Raw genomic sequence first — 17,808 nt, forward strand, 5'->3', positions numbered from 1 at the left:
TTTCGAGTTAATTTTTTAACATAAAAAATACACAGGTGTTGTTACATCGCCATGAGAAATTTAAATTGAAAATTGAGAAATTAATGTTGCATTTAATAGAATAAATATAAAATTATATAAACCAATAAAGTATAGAAAGAATTGTTAACACAGACAAAACTAAAATTAAAAGCTAAAAACATTAATGCGAATAAAGATATATAATCTCATATTTACATGACAATAAAAATGAGTTTTTCATTAAAAAAAGTAATAATTTCAATTTTCTAGAAAAAATATATTTTCTTAATATAAATGCTCTTTTCTCTAATTAATGTATTTTTTATAAATAAATATATTTATTTAGCTAAGTTGTTTATTGCTTAAAAACAATCTATATCCAATTTAATGATTTTAAATAAGGATAGAAAAAGAATCTCTTTAATCAAACCCCTTTCCCTTATTAATGCATTTTTTTATAAATTATTTTTATGAAAAATATTATTTTTATATAAAAACTTATCATAATTATAAAATTAAATTTTAATAAAAAAACAAAATTGATAATTTTGACGCCAATATATTAAGAGAATATAAGAGTAATAAATTTGAGAAAAAAGTATATAAATTTGCATAATAAAAAAAATAAAAAAATAGATGTTGTGCATTGAATATTTAAGAAACCAATTGTTAATATTTCCATAAAAAGCTAATATTATTTAAAAAGAATCTAATTATAAAATGTACAAAATAAAAAAAGCCTATATGATTGAGTGTTTTTTTCCTTGACTTTTTGTTTCTTTACAACCTTTTTGGTCACCAAAAATAGCTTTGATGATAAAAAAAAATTAAAGGCTCATAAATTCAAATTTCAACTATTTTTCACATAAAAACACATCTAATAAAATTATAATTTTTTTTACAACAAAACATATTTTAATTAGTCTAAAAATTCAAAATCAAATCACATTAAAAGATTTCTTGAAATCTAATCTTATTTTTTCAGTATAAATAAAGGTGAAAACCACATCCACTAGTTTTCTCTAACAAAAGAATCAAATTTAAAAAAGTTCAAAATGGAGAATTAAAGTGTAGTTTCTATGTACCTCTTGAATCATATACATTGGAAAAAGATAGTTTTGATCTTAAAAACTTATTTTCAAATTCATTTAATACATTAAAAGAAAATAAATTAATATTTTGGAATAAATTAATAGGTTCATCTAATGCATTTATGAGGCAAACTTTTTGAGTAAAGAAGAAAGATACAAAAACTAGTTACCATTCTTGAAACGCTATCCGAGCGAGTCCTTGATGCCTTCTCCATTTCTATACGCCTCTTTCGTTCTCCAAAAGCCGCCTCTCTCTCACTCAGAAAATCTCTATTATAAGATATAGCTTAGCTGTATAAAAGCCGAAAAGGGCCTCCAAACTACACACACAATTACTACCACAGCGCATAAGGGAACACCAGGTGACCCCAACTGCTTGTCAAATATTTTAAAAATACTTGTGGATAACTATTGAGAAAAAAAACTGAAACATTGTTAGGTGGTCAATGTTTTAACACAAACCCATGATCTCTGCATACATTTGTATAACATTCTATTTGTTTTTTATTTTAAAAATATTTTAAAAAAGAATTTAATTTTTTTGTTCAAATTAATATTTTTTTTTGTTTTTAGATCATTTTGATGCGCTGATATAAAAAATTAATTTAAAAAAACAAAAAAAAAACATTATTTTAATACATTTCTAAATAAAAAGTACTTCACCGAATCATATTCTAGAATAGACTTCAAAATAAAAAAGAATTATTAAAATAAAGTATGACAAAAACTTTGCCTAAAAAAAGTTATTAAAAAACATTGAAACTCTGAAGACAGTTTTGCCCCAAATTCAAGCACACAGCAACCCCCTGATAAACAAACACCAGCCTCCCTTGTCTCCTTCTCTACCAAGTCGACCGACCACTCAATTACCCCAGCCACACCAAATCCAATCCGGCAGCCACCACCCCCTCAACTTCGAGCTAATGGAATTGATGCTGCAGAGTTCGCCACGCCGAGACGACCAAGAACAGACGAAATTCTCATGTTGTCAATGATTTTAGAATTGATGCAAGGATTAATGCTATGGAAGCTGGTTTTGACGGAACTGCTTATCAAACATTTTAAAAATCGTTGTGGATATCTACTGAGACAACAAAACTGAAACACTGTTAGGTCCATTACCAGCCAATGCTATTATTTTCTCCGCTAGCTCAAACATTGCATTTTTTTATGCATCTTACCCTCTTTGCCACGTATTGGTTACGTCATTGTTTGAACACAAACCCATGATCTATACATACAATTACCTATGTTTATGTTGTGTCCTTTTCAACCGCAAAGAATAGTGTCATGTAAGCTAATAATAAGTCAATAATTAAATTCAAGAGTTCATTTCATAATAATTTAATATATTCAAGAAAAATTTAATTAATTATTTGGGTAATGTCTCTAAGGTTTTAACAAAAAAAAAATACAAACAATCTTCGGCTCTTCGCCATCAAGCCAACCACTTCCATTCTATTTCAAGTCCGTTATAATAATTACTGCACATTAGTAATTATTTATCCATTATTAAAGTTGTTTCTGGTGTGCCAGGATTTCAGCTAATTCGCTGATCTGCAGAGCGTGGGAGTTCCATGCTTCTAGAGTGAATGAAACCATTCTCACTGTTGTTGCTGCTGTTAAAGAAAAAGGACTCGATTGAACATCAGCAGATTCGACCAAAGCAGAAACCATGAAAGTGTCTCATCAATTACCCGCACGTTATCCTATCTTTTAAGGGCTACAGTCTAGTGTGATCTAGCTACCCTCTTGATTCTCAAAAGAAAAATGAGAAAAATTGACGACTACTGCTAAAGAAAGATCAAATTATGATGGGCTTTGGTTGCCGTGCATGTTTAACAAGTGGATCATGCTTTAGGTCAAGAAATTACGTCCAACCACTTCTCAACCTACAAAATTCTCTGCATTTACAGATGCTTGCTCAAAGATTCATTCAGAAACACAAAAGGCAAGAAAAGAAAAGGAAAATACTAAATTGGTTTTATTCATAGTCACAGTACAGTCATTGATTGGTAGACACAAAACAAAAAAAAAAAGAAAACAGATCACCGGCAAATTCATTTTTTTGCTCTTGAATCACAGAGAGAAAATCCTCAGCCGATAATTTACAAAATGCTCTCAGGAATCCAATTCCGTGGAAAAGAAAAATAAAAAGGGAACCTTCATCAAAACTAACCCAGAAGAAGAAGAAATAAGGATTACACCAAATTATATCTTCTCTTCTGTTCTCTTCTCCCATCAAGTGAACTTATGATTCACAAAATTAAACAGAACGGAGACCTTACCCACCACCTCCTCCCCCTCTCTCTACAAATCTAAAGAAACAAGTTCAATAACTTTGTTTCTCCTCCTTCATCTCCCAATCCAGCACTATCAAAGCAAGCTGTATTTGTAGTCACCGACTCCGCCGAATTCATTGAAGGGGTTCCCGGTCGACGGATTTCCTGCTTATAAGCAAACCCTTTTAGAGAAAAGCTTGGGGTTAACCCAAGATCAAGATCGTTATGCTGCACCTTCACTGCCACCGGCTCTTCAGTTCTTTTTCTTTTCGGGGAGAGTCTAGATCTCGAAATCGAGAATCTAGGATGGTGATTTGGATTCGGATCCTGTAGCTTCCATATGTCCGTACAGGCTACTTCAACCTCCGATGCTTCGTCTGATGAAGGAGATGGAGATCCTCCGCCGCCAGTAACTAACTCAGGCATCGGCAGTAAAGCACCTCCTCGCAGGACTGTTTCCACTGCAGCTTGGCAGACGTGCCAATTTCCAGTCCATAAAAGGCCGGCAGCACCATTTACTGGATTCACCGTTCGACCACAAGCCTCGAATAACAAAGATTGAAACAAAGCTGAAACAAACATACGAGAAGACAAATTAAAAAAAAAAAAACATCAGAAAACCTGGAACAAATTATAAGAATAGAAACAAAACAAATCGGTAGATTACTAACAAGGACGTTGGTTTTCAGGGACAGCAGAAATGAAGGACATAAGACCAGCACGGCCAAAAAACTTGGCAACGAAAACAGTAGCATGGCCTTGAGCTTCAGGGCTTTCAATCCACTGTAAACACGGACGTAAAATACAGTTCTCACTGCATCCCTTTCGAAGAACTCTGCACCCGTTGCAACTCATCCTTGTTCTTGGTTATTAATCATGTAGGTGTACATAAACCCAATACCAAAATTATAATTGCGAAAGATTCAAACACCTCACAAGTTAGTTAGTTGCTTTGAATGCAATAAAAGAATTGTCTTGGAGATCGAGAAGGGGAGGAATAATAGAGAAGAAAAGGGAGAAATTAAGGTTGCGAGAGGATGAAGAAGGGTGTATATATATAATGGTGAAGATTGGAGAAGGGAGTTTGGGCTTAAAGAGGTTTTAATTTTAACTAGGGTTGAGGTTGAGTTAGCTTGATAGTTGGGTAAAATGTCTTGTAGGGGCTTGGTTAGATTAGATTCCAAATACTTGGGCGCGAGCGGCTCCGTGTTTCCGCGGATGCTTCTACCTGCACCGTCGGATTCTCGTTTTCTTTTGGGTAGTGGTGATCACAGTGGATATTGATGGGCTTTCCTTTTCATCATCATTTTTTTTTTGTTAATTATATAGATAAAGTTTTAAATATACGTTAAGTATTTTTAGGTGATTACATTTTATTATTTTATGGAATAAAAATAAGAAGATACAGGATCCATATAACCATCACTTGACAAAAAAAAAAAAACACTTAAAATTTGCATTGATTGTCCAATTTTTTAAAATTTAAAAACATATTTAAATATTTAAGCACTACATTGTAAAATAGCTCAAATTTGAGACATTGATTATATAATTTTTTTTATTCAAAAGACTTAATTATACTTTATAAATTCTTACAATCAAATGTGTCTAAATTTATTATCTTTATATTAATGCGTGAGATCTTTTGTAATAATCATGCGGAATTTGAATGTTTATTAATAAAGACTTGATGTAATAATTAAATGATGACATGATAGTAATGATATAGTTTATTTGAACTTGTAATATTAGAGTTGACACGTAACATCACTGAAGGAAATTTCCTCTATTTGTTTAATTGTAAAAAAACATTACTACATTAAATAATTAATAGAGTATTTTAGGAAATACCCAAGTTATTAAAAATTGTGTTTACAATATCAATATTTGAACAACTTAACCCTAGCCTATTGAGTTGTTAAATAAAACAAAAACACATTTTCTAATTATTTAGATCCACCACCACCAAGATACAAGATGTAAACCATTAAAACTCATGACAGAATAAGCATAACTTATTTTCCTTGCAAACTTTTCCCCTTGCTTTAACTCATCCTCTAGCTTAATACTTAAAAAAAGTATATTAAACAAGATTAGTGAGCAATTTAAACAAATTAGATGTACAAGAAAAATATAGTGTTTATGCATTTTGAAACTACAAGCAAGTTTAGATTATATATTTAGTTTATCACAATATAAGTATTATAAATAAATTAAATATTCAAGTTAAAACTAGATAGAAAAACATGCAAAACATACCTATATTATGTCAAACTTGCAAATAAACATAAAACATATAAAGATCTTAGCATGCACACTAAGTATAAATTCAAAGAAGCATAAAAGATCCATGCATACTAATATATTTGATTAAACAAATCCATGAAAGGTACTTACTTATTGAAGCATTTTAAAGTTGATGAAATTTTATTGTTGTCAAGAATTAATTATTTATTTTTAAAACTTTATTGCTCCTCACTTAGCGTAGATGATTGTTTGCAGTAAGCCTACCAATATTTCAACAATACCATCTTGTTTAGATGCACTTTTAAATAAGATCAACGAACAAATAAAATATGAGTCAAATATCCCTCAACAACATTGAATCTAAGCTCTAGATTTAATAGGAAAATGAGTCTCAAAACAAAAGATAAAACACTAAAAATAAAAATTAAGGTTGAGGAATAGTATAAAAACTTGAAAAAAAATGTTGAAAACTCTTTCTATAACCCTCTTTTTATAGTAAAATTTGAAACCAAAATTGATAAGAATTAATTCTTATTAATACTAGAATAAATTCACTCAATGATCAACTTTTATTACTCATCATAATATCAGAATTAATCTTGATAGTTTTGGTTTTAAAAATCTATAAAAACTATCCAAAACTATTGAGGTTTACAAAGAATCAGTTTTGGAAAAATAAAACTGAAGAAGCTAATCAGATTTAGTCCATGGACTGGACAAGATAATGAGCTGAAGAAAAATACTTCATGGACTAAGCCCAAGCCCAAAATTAAGCAGGAAAAAAAATATTTTGTAACTCAAAAAATTATTTTACAATAAACATAAATCTAGACTCAAGCCTAACCTAATGCTCGAACACAAGCTAGGCTAGGCCAAGCCTAGGCCTAATCTTGGGCCGTGTGTGTGTGTGTTTAGGGGGGGCATTTTTGTTTTAACTCCCCCTCTCTAAAAGCTTGGGTTTCCTTTAAACCCAATTTTAACTTTCCACCTTCCCTTTTTATAAACAACAAGTAAAGCTTGTTTCTTTTCTATTTAGGATACAAGTTTTTAAACAGTTTTGGTTTTCTCCAAAATATTCTAACCAAAAGTTCTTTGAGATCAATTTCTCATTCACCTATAAATTATTTAAATTATGTTAATGTTTCATGTTAAAAATTTTATGTTAGAGATTAAATTCTAACAAAGTTTTAACCCCAAAAATGAGTGCACCTCACTTGTAATTTTGCATCAAATATTTCCATTAACTATGTATTTTAACATTTTTTAATAATCCTCTCATGAATGCAATTTGTCTAATCAATTTAAAAATGACTCAAAGATTTGTAGAGAGAAACTGATTTAGTGAATCACTACATCGGTGTAAGTAGCTTTTGACTTTGAACATTTCTTAGTGAAATACTATCATATTTGCTCAACTAACTAGTGAATGCGATGCCTTAAGACGTTCATCTTTTTTTATAAACCAAGACATTAATATTTATATAGTTCTGTACCTAGTGACTTCCCTTGGTTTTCATTATTCTATTCATTTTGTCTTTGAACAATTATTGGATTCACAAGTGCTTTAAAGAATTCAACCTTTTTTGATATTCTAAAAAAATAACCACATTCTCACTCATATATATGATCTTTAATTAAGAGTATTATGCTATACTCGGATTACTAGTAAATCTACTTAGTTTAATAACCGAGTATGCAATATCAAGTCTTGTATGTTTTTAAATATACACCAAACTCCTAATTATCTAAGAATATTACAATCGGTCTATTCCATTACCTTTATTTTTTGATAGATGAACACTTATATTCATTGATATTTTCACAATACTATTGTCACTTATAAAAAATTTATCGAAAATTTTCTCAATATAATGAGATTGAGACAATATCAATCCATCAAATGACTTAATCATTTTAAATTCTAGTATGACATCTGCAACACTCAAGTCTTTTGTGAAAAATTTATTAGTTAACATTTTCTTAGTAGACTTCAACATATAATCATTACTACCCAAAATAAGCATGTTTTCCACATTTGGATATATAATGACATAACCTTTATCTTTTTTTTTTACATAAACACATTTATTAACTTCGTTGATTTTGAACTCATTTGACTACATAGTTTTGTTAAGTTCTTCATGTTAGGTGTTAGTCTTAATCATATAATGATTCAGTAAGAGTACACACTTTATTTCTTATCCATTAACAATGAACCCTTTAAATTGTTCCATATACATCTCTTTATTAAGGTCACCATTCAAGAAAGCTATTTTTTTCTTACATCCATTTAATGTATTTCAAGTTTTTTAATAGTTGTGATGCCTATTTATGTTTGTATGAAAGTTATTTTTGACACAAGTGAATAAATGTTAAAATATCCACACCTTATTGTTGTTTAATTCCTTTAACAATAGGTTTTTCTTTGTATTTGTTAATAGTTCCATAAGCTCTCATCTTCCTTTTAAAGATCCTTTTATGGCATAATAGTTTACTTTCAAATGAAAGATCCACTAATTTCTATGCATAATTATTCATAATGGATTCAAAAGTTAACTTATAGAGGTGGGGTTTTTATTGTCAACAAAAAAGCCAACTAATCCTATTTGGTAAAACAAAAGTTGATTGTGAGATATGCACGGTTCCAAGTTAAAAACTCAACAACTAACCTTTTTTAAAAAGCTCTATTTTGTAAGTTTTCAGGATTTTCTATTTTTTTCTTCAAATTATGCAGAATTTTTAAATCATCCCATCTTTTACCCAAACATATTTTATTTCTAACCACCACCACATCACAATTAAAGCTATAACTACCATCAAAACTACAATCATGGCCTAACCTTTAAGCCAAATAGACCATAAAAAAGGAGGGGAGGTTTCTATTCAATTCTAACATGTAATAAGTTGAATACTTTACCTAGGCTTGGTGTGAGTTTGTAATAGTCCTAAATACCGGGAAAAAATGAACACAATCATAATTATTACAACACGAGAATTTTTTTTTATCTACTGAAATTTCTATAAAGTCTCTCCTATAATGGGAGATCATAAGTTATCGACAGTGACCTATTACATTTCTAATTCAAATTTTTCATCCAACATCCAATCATCCTGGATCTTAATCACATCAATGGTACTCATTATTTCACCCAAAACCTCAAAAAAGCTTTTGTAATCAATTATGTATTTTAAGGAAAATATAAATCAAACATATGCATAAGATTATGAAAACATCTTAATAATAGGGTTTGTTTATATTCATGTATCAAAAGTAAAGTTTTGACATAGTTATTACATAATTAAGTACATTACAAGCAATTCCAAAATTATACATGTCACTTCTAATTTACGATAACAAAAATGGATTAAGATATGGCTAATCTTGCCGTAAATGAGATGGCCCTGAAAATGCAATATAAATATTGCACTAAATGAAGTAATCATAAAAAATAATAAATACATTTGAAAAAAATATCGACAAATCTAATTCTTTGATTACAACCCAATATTAAAAACATTAGTCTTTAATAATGATTCCTTTATTTTATACATTTCTCCCTAATTCCCATATCACGTTTGATTCTATAGGGTTAAGAAAATTCTATTCATAACTTCCCTATTAATCATTCATCATTTAATGATATATTTAATGTCATTAACCATCTTCATTTGGTATAATAATTCATTGCCTGAGGATGGGTTTTCAAGAAGATGTTGACACCAACTCACTGGTATTATTATGAGTTATCACCTTCCTGGATAACTAATTAGTATCTTTAGTGTACATGTCGATATCAAGATGACCACATTGATATCATTAGCTTATCTCCTTTTTTCAGAAATTGCCAATCAAGTACTCTCTCCTCCTTAACTTTAGGGGAGGGTGATGCTGATACTAATGGACCTCATAGTATCATTAATCTTCCTTACCGGGATTGACTAATAAATTTCATTACAATTGCCAATATCAATACAATCCACTATTATTATTATTATTTCCAATCCAGAATAGCTAATGATTAGTACTTAAAAGTGCATGTTTATCAAGGTTTTATATCATCATTTTGCACTTGAAGTATCAATAACTCCTTAACTAAAGCATGTTTTATAATAACAAGTTTGATACTATAAGATACCTTAATTTATGGTAAATGTTCATCTTAAATGCAGGTCTATCATATAAATAAAAGGATTGAATGATGAGTTTAAGTATTGAAAGTGAAAGGACAAAGAGATGGCCAAACTTAGAAAAGAGATGTTGGTGCAGTCTAAACCGGAACATTGCTTGGTAATTGGATCATATCTAGAGCTCTAGATCTCGAATTTAGGTCCATTTTATATTGATGGAAAGGTAAGACAAAGGCCTACAACTTTCATTGGGAGCCCAAGATTTAGAAAGGCCGTTTTGAAGTCCAAATTGAAGGAACAACAAAGAAGTCCGAAGCTGTCCTGCAGCCCAGACACTATTTAGTGTTCAGCCTATATCTTGAGTTCTAGAAGTCCAAATGACCTCATCTTTTTTTTGTTGGAAAGCTGAGACAATTTCCTAGAACATTCCTGAGGATTCTGGGCAAATTATGATGTTAGCAATGACGTCTTGTTCAAACAAGAAGATAAGGATTGTCACCAAGTCAAGATGTGGCCACCCACTCATCAATTAGTCAACAAATCAATAGTTCCAAATTTTGGCCTATAAAAGGAGGCACTTACCATGTATTGAGGCATCTTGGTTTCCAGATCAAGATCATGCTCTTGCTTTCTCTCTTTGTATTGCTTATGTTTTGCTTTCATTAATATCAAGTTTATGCACTTCATTTCCTTTCCTTTACTTAGTTAACTTCTTTCTCATTTATGTTCTTATCTTGTTCATTTATGTTTCTTTCTTTCATTATGTTTAGCTAAGTTAATTATGTCAAGGTGAAAAGGGTACACTAATGGTGTAAGAACAAGTATAATATAAACTTAACATGGACCTTAACGTTGGATACTAACATGTTTTATATTTGTTATCTTGTTCACTTTTAATACTTTGCTTGTTAAATGGTTAATCTAGATTTATGTTGTATAACACTTGGTACAACAAATACTTGGTACTTTTATAGCCCATATTGTATGGTATAACCGACACCTGAGCTATGAAAGGAACTTGATTTGTTGTTAACATAAGTTATAATCATGAATGCCTGCCAACATTTACAAGTATTAGCTTTATTTGAATAAGATAACTAATGTAATCATGTTAACAATTTATAATCTGATTGGAACCTCCTTTATGTGTGGTTTTCAATTGAATAATAAGAGTTTATACTATACTTGTTTGAAGTACCATTAGTGGATCCTCTAACCTTGACATTTATTTTTATCGTTGTTTAATCCTTATATTAATCTTTCATCTCAAAGTTCTCATTAATTTCTTCATCTACTTCTTCTTTTATTACTACTATTACTACTACTACTACTACTACTACGACTATTATTATTATTATTATTATTATTATTATTATTATTATTATTATTATTTACATCCTGTAATATATCTCTTTGATCTTTTCATAAACTCAGTATATAGGCTGGAAACCTGTGACTCGATCTTTTAGATCATTCTCAAGTATAACAACGCCACATACTAAGTATTATTATTATTATTATTATTATTAGTACTACTATTACTATTACTATTACTATTATTGTTATTATTGTTGTTGTTTGTTATTGTTGTTGTTATTGTTGTTGTCTTGTTATTTATAATTTATACAATTAGCCTCTCTGTGGTTCGACCCCGGTCTTGCTGGGTTATTTATTACTTCGACACTCCTGCACTTGTGAGAAGACATCAAGCTTTTGGTCGTGTCAGCTAATCAAGTCATCATGATATTTAAATTCATCTCTTAGAAATGTTGATGTCAAGGTCCCATTGACATCATTAGCCTTCATACTAGGAGTAACTAATCAAATTCAAGTATCAATTTAATCATATTGATATCATTAACTATTCCCAACCTAAATTAGCTAATCAAGTCCGTTATAAGATCTTAATTTATCACTTGGAAATGTCGATGTCAAGGACCGTTTGATATCATTAGCCTTCATAACCAAAGTAACTAATCAAATTTAAATGTAAATTCTGATATCAATATAATCTCATTGATATCATTAACTATTCTAATATGGAATAGCTAATCAAGTATGTCTAGATATTTCCTTTCATTTTGTTATTCATTATCATCTTTGCAAGTAATATGAAATCACAAGGAACTAACATTTCTAATAATGAAATGAATTAAAATTACATGTTGTTGACACTCCACTAATATCTCTCTAATGCTGCATAACTCCCGTGGCTCCTCCTGTATCAACAAGAATACCATATTATTTCTCACTCAATGCACATTCTACATAGTAATAATAATAAAAATCTATGTTGCTTTCTTTCAACTAATCCATCCTTTACAATTTAAGTTTCATTGAATTTCCATTTCAATTTCTCATTCAATCCTTTTTCTTAGTTTACTCCTAAAATTTTTAAAAACTTTTAAAATCCCCATACACATACATGTGTCGATATGAACTTCATTCTTACAACCTCTACCTAAAAATTTGGTCTTACTTAAGAACAATTTATAAACAGAGTAAAAACTAGCCAATTTCCAGTCAACTTAATTTAATCATTCAAGAACATTGTTCTTTATTTAAATCATAACTGAGGTTATAAAGTTTTTTTTTGAACATAGCTTGTTTGCTAAAAAAGCTAAGATATAGAATAACTTTTTTAATGAAATGAGGGAAGCCAAATTCCACCATTTATACACCTAAACTACCTATTATCGTAACTCACTGAAACTGTCAAGTATAGTTCCTAGCCTGACCTCCCCTTAGATGTTTACCCATATATGAAGTTTTAGAACTCTAAATTAAACAAGTTTAGTTTTTGTTGGAAAGATAACATCTTTGGCTATAACTTATATGAAGAAACCTATCCCAAATTTTATTATTTTCATGCTCTAATCTCATTTGGAATTTAAGTGACAAAACTATCCAGTTTTTATCTACGGGTTTAATGAACACCCAAACATTTCTAGTTGATTTATCATAACTCAAAACAACCATTGTCGTGATATATATCATGTAACATCACTAAATGTAACTCCTTAAAACCAATCCACCCAATTCACAAGTCATACTAACATTAGCATAATTAAGATAAAATGTACATCTTCCATTATAAACCTTCATTTATACATTAACACATATCAATTTCTTTAAAATCATCATGTTCATTAAATTAACCAAACTCCCTTTTCCTAAGCATAATACGGTTGGCACCTTATACCACCCAACAATTCAAAAATTTCCCTAATTATTCATGGTTTTAGGTTATTTCAACTCTACACTAACTCAAATTTATCATTTCACAACAATTTCTCAATATCCCTAAAATCCACCTAAGAACTCTAGCACAAAATTCATGTTTAAAGCATCAATTCTTGATCGAATTCAATTAGACTTGCATATTCAAGTCTAAGCCTTTTACCTAGTGATAAAGTGAATCTAGCCAATTCTTAACCAATTAAAAATTTTCAACACATCTCCCTTCTTCCTAGCCGACCTCTTTCTCTCTCTAACTCTCACAATTCTTTCATTTAATCTTGTTAATTTATTCCCTAGATGAAGTTTCCCCTACTTGGTAACCTTAATATCATATAAACCTTGTTAATTTTAGTGATTTCCCTCTAAATTAGATGAAGTGAAATGAAGATTTCCCTCCCCTTTCTTTCTCTATGTACTTCCAGCCATAGAGAGGAAGGAATGAGGTTTTTATATCTCTAGTTTTCTTATTTACATATTGACCTTATATGGTTCAATTGTTTTGTTTTTATCCCCACTTCTTTTCTCTTCTAAAAATTTATTTTATATCCTTTTATCACTTTTACTTTCACTCCTTATCATTTAATTTAATTTAAATTTTCTTAGAATTAGCCTAACCCTTTTATCTCCGGGTTAAATTTTAACATTTCAAAATATTTTAACAAGGGTTTACGGAGTTCATGATGTTAATATTTTATTCAATTTAAAGTTTCAAAGTTTCTTGAGAAGGAGAAAGATGGTTAAAAAACAAAGATGTTTATATCTTTATTAATAGAAGTAGTACCATGGGGATTTGGTTATTGGGGGTGACTTACAAATGGTATGAAGAAATGAAAACTATTTGTTTGGTTTGTTATGGGGTTAATATGATAGTATTTTTCTACTAGAGAGAAAGTTGATAGTATTTCTAGTGACTAATCATTGAGGAGAAGTTGTGCACATGGTTAGGAAACAAACCTATTTTATCGACAGTGCAGTTTGTATATATATCAAAAACAAATTTAGGTTATTTAGAACTATTCATGTGCATGATGCTATTATTATTATTATTATTATTTTAGTTTGTTGATTAGTACTTAAAAATGCATTTTTATCTAGGTTTTATATCATCATTTTGCACTTGAAGTATCAATAACTCCTTAACTAAAGCATGTTTTATAATAAAATATCTAATACTATAAGATATCTTTAATTTATGGTAAATGTTCATCTTAAATGCAGGCCTATCACATAAATGAAAGGATTGATTGATGAGTTTAAGTACTGAAATTGAAAGGACAAAGAGAGGGCCAAACTTAGAAAAGAAATGTTGGTGCAGTCCAAACTGGAACATTGTTCGGTAATTGGGTTATATCTGGAGTTGTAGATCTTGGATTTAGGTTTGATTTATATGGATGGAAAGGTAAGATATAGGCATATAACTTTCATGTGGAGTCCAAGATTTAAAAAGGCTATTTTCAAGTCCAAATTATAGCAACAACGGAGAAGTCTGAATTTGTTTTGCAGCCTAGACACTCTTCAGTGTTCAACCCATATCTTGAGTTCTAGAAGTCCAAATGATCTCAATTTTTTTTTTTTCTAGAAAGATAAGATAATTTTCTAGAACTTTCATGCATATAGTTGGTTTCAATTCTAATGTTAACAATGACGTTTTGTTCAGATAAGAAGATAAGGATTTTCACCAAGTCAAGAGTTGGCCACCCACTCAACAATTAGTCATCAAATCAATATTTTCAAATTTTGGCCTATAAAAGGAGGCATTTGCCATGCATTTAAGGGCTTGGTTGTTCAGATCAAGAACTTGCTCTTGCTCTCTCTCTTTATATTTTTTTTGTAATTCTTAAGTTTTGCTTTCATTAATATCTTGTTTATGCTTTTCATTTCCTTTCCTTTCCTTTCCTTTACTTAGTTAACTTGTATCTTTTTTATGTTCTTATTTTGTTTATTTATGTTTCTCTTCTTCATTATGTTTAGCTAAGTTTATTATGTCAAGGTGAAAAGGTTACACTAATGGTGTAAGAATAAGTATAGTGTAAACTCGATATGGACCTTAATATTTAATATTAATATGTCTTATCTTTTTATCTTACTAATTCTTAATACTTTGCTTGTTAAATGATTAATCTAGATTTGTGTTGTATAACACTTGGTACAACAAATACTTGGCACTCTCATAACCCAACCGTATAGTATAACCTACACCTGTGCTATGAAAGGAACTTGATTTGTTGTTAACATAAGTTAGCATCATGAATTCTTGAAAATATCTAAAAGTTTGGTGTTACTTAAATAAGATAATTAATATGATCATGTTAATAATTTGTAATGAGCTATTAATGACAAGTCATCTAATTAGAACCTTCTTTATGTGTGGTTTCCAGTTGAATAATAAAAGTTTATATTATACTTATTTGAAATACCATTAATGGATCCTCTAACCTTGACATTTGTTTTTATCATTGTTTCATCTTTACATTAATCTTCCATCTCAAAGTTCTCATCAACTTCTTCTTCTTCTTCTTCTTCTTCTTTATTATTATTATTATTATTATTACTATTATTATTATTATTAATACTACTACTACTACTACTACTACTAGTATTATTGTTATTACTATTATTATTAATACTACTACTACTACTACTATTAGTATTACTATTACTATTACTATTATTGTTATTATTGTATTATTGTTATTTATAATTTATACAATTAACCTCCTTGTGGTTCAACCCCGATCTTGCCGGGTTATTTATTACTTCGACACTCCTACACTTGGGAGAAGGCATCAGTCTTTTGGTCGTGTCAAGTTTTTGACGTTGTTGACAGAGAGGTTAATTCTTGTATAAATTATAGTATTTATTTTATTTTCTCTTTTCACTTTTCTTGTATCTAACTTTTGTTTCTTTTTGTTTTCTTTTCTTCTTCCTTTTATTCTCTTTCTACATGTGCATGAGTGTTTGGTCATGTACATTAAGTGGTAGACTTTATAGGATATCCTCATCATTTTCAAAAAATATGGCCGAAGAAGATAATTAGTCACTTCATAATGAAAATAACCGAGTTAGAACACTTAGAGACCACATGAATTCTACAAGAACAAGTGCACCCTCATGTATAGTTTTCCCTCCTGATGCATCTCACTTTAATTTTAAGCCAGACATTATTCAATTGTTACCTTCTTTTCATGGCTTAGATCTAGAAAATCCATACTTGCATCTGAGAGAATTTAAAGAAGTCTGTAACACCTATAATGACTTAAATTATAGCATGAATACCATCAGACTAAAGCTTTTTCCTTTTTCATTAAAAGATAAAGCTAAAACATGGCTACAAAATCTTAGGTCGGGATCCATTCGTGCTTGGGATGAAATGCAATAACAATGTTTAAAGAAGTTTTTACCATCTCACAGAACTAACTCTTTCAAAAGATAGATCCCCACTTTCACTAAAAAACTAGGTAAAACATTTTACCAATATTGGGATAGGTATTGAGACTTGCTTAATACTTGTCCTCATCATGGTTTTGAAATATGAAGATTCGTTTCACAATTTTATGAAGGGTTAACACCTAAAGATAGGTAAATGGTTGAATTGATGTGCAATGGAACTTTTGAAGATAAACACCCTAATGAAGTAATGAAGTACCTAGACTTGCTAGCTAAAAATGCGGAAAACTGAAACACTAGAGGCACTTATGAGGCACCAAGTAAAACCCAACCTCATACATCTAGTTGAGGTATGTATAACCTTAAGGAAGATCATGACCTCCAAGCCAAGTTTGCATCTTTAGCTAGAAAATCAAGGCACTAGAATTGAAAAAGAGTGGTAAAATAAAATCTGCTCAAGACATTGTGTGTCAAATCTATGAAACAAATGAACATGCAACTAATGATTGTCCAACTTCGTCTTCTTTCAAGGAATGCCTCTATGAACAAGCCCATGCTTTAAACAGTTTCCAAAGGCTCAATCATAACCTATACTCACAAACATACAATCCTGGTTGGAGAAACCACCTAAATTTAAGTTGGAAGAGTGATAATAATAATGCACAAACTTCATAGCTACCGTTTTAAGCACACTACAATTTTCAAAATTCTCATGGATATGCACCTCCTTATGCTCCACCTCCTAGAAGAAATCTTGAGGAAACATTGCATGCATTCATTGAAAAGCAAGAGGCAATCAACACTGACACGACTAAAAGCTTGATGTCTTCTCCCAAGTGCAAGAGTGTCGAAGTAATAAATAACTCGGCAAGACCGGGGTCGAACCACAGAGAGGTTAATTGTATAAATTATAAATAACAACATAACAACAACAACAACAACAATAATAACAGTAATAGTAATAGTAATAGTAATAATAATAATAATAATAATAATAATAATAATAATACTCAGTACGTGGCGTTGTTACACCTGAGAATGATCTAAAAGATCGGGTCACAGGTTTCCAGCCTATATACTGAGTTTATGAAAAGATCAAAGAGATATATTATATAATATAAACAGATTTCAGATGCGAATGAACAAGGCAAGACCAACAATGTCAGGATCCTTGATCAAACACAGAGCATGCTTAACGTATATATAATATAACAAGAATATAAATAATAATAATAGTAGTAGTAGTAATAAAGAGAGCTTTGAGAGGTAAGATTGATGTAAGGATTAAACAATAATAAAAACAAATGTCAAGGTTAGAGGATCCACTAATGGTACTTCAAACAAGTATAGTATAAACTCTTATTATTCAATTAGAAATCACACATAAAGGAGGTTCCAATCAGATTATAAATTGTTAACATGATTACATTAGT

General features: G+C 30.0%; 1 protein-coding gene across 1 annotated transcript; it reads right to left on the reverse strand.

Moving 5' to 3' along the window:
• Nucleotides 1–3,051: 3,051 nt before the first annotated feature.
• On the reverse strand, nucleotides 3,052–4,445 carry LOC118030556 (LOB domain-containing protein 37). Its single transcript, XM_035034710.2, has 2 exons — nucleotides 4,045–4,445; nucleotides 3,052–3,942 (listed from the first exon to the last, which is right to left on the reverse strand). The coding sequence occupies exons 1-2, from the start codon at nucleotides 4,226–4,228 to the stop codon at nucleotides 3,410–3,412; spliced, it is 717 nt and encodes a 238-aa protein (XP_034890601.1). The 5' UTR covers nucleotides 4,229–4,445; the 3' UTR covers nucleotides 3,052–3,409.
• Nucleotides 4,446–17,808: the final 13,363 nt, after the last annotated feature.

Source organism: Populus alba, chromosome 7 (genome assembly GCF_005239225.2).
Source record: "Populus alba chromosome 7, ASM523922v2, whole genome shotgun sequence".
NCBI lineage: Eukaryota > Viridiplantae > Streptophyta > Magnoliopsida > Malpighiales > Salicaceae > Populus > Populus alba.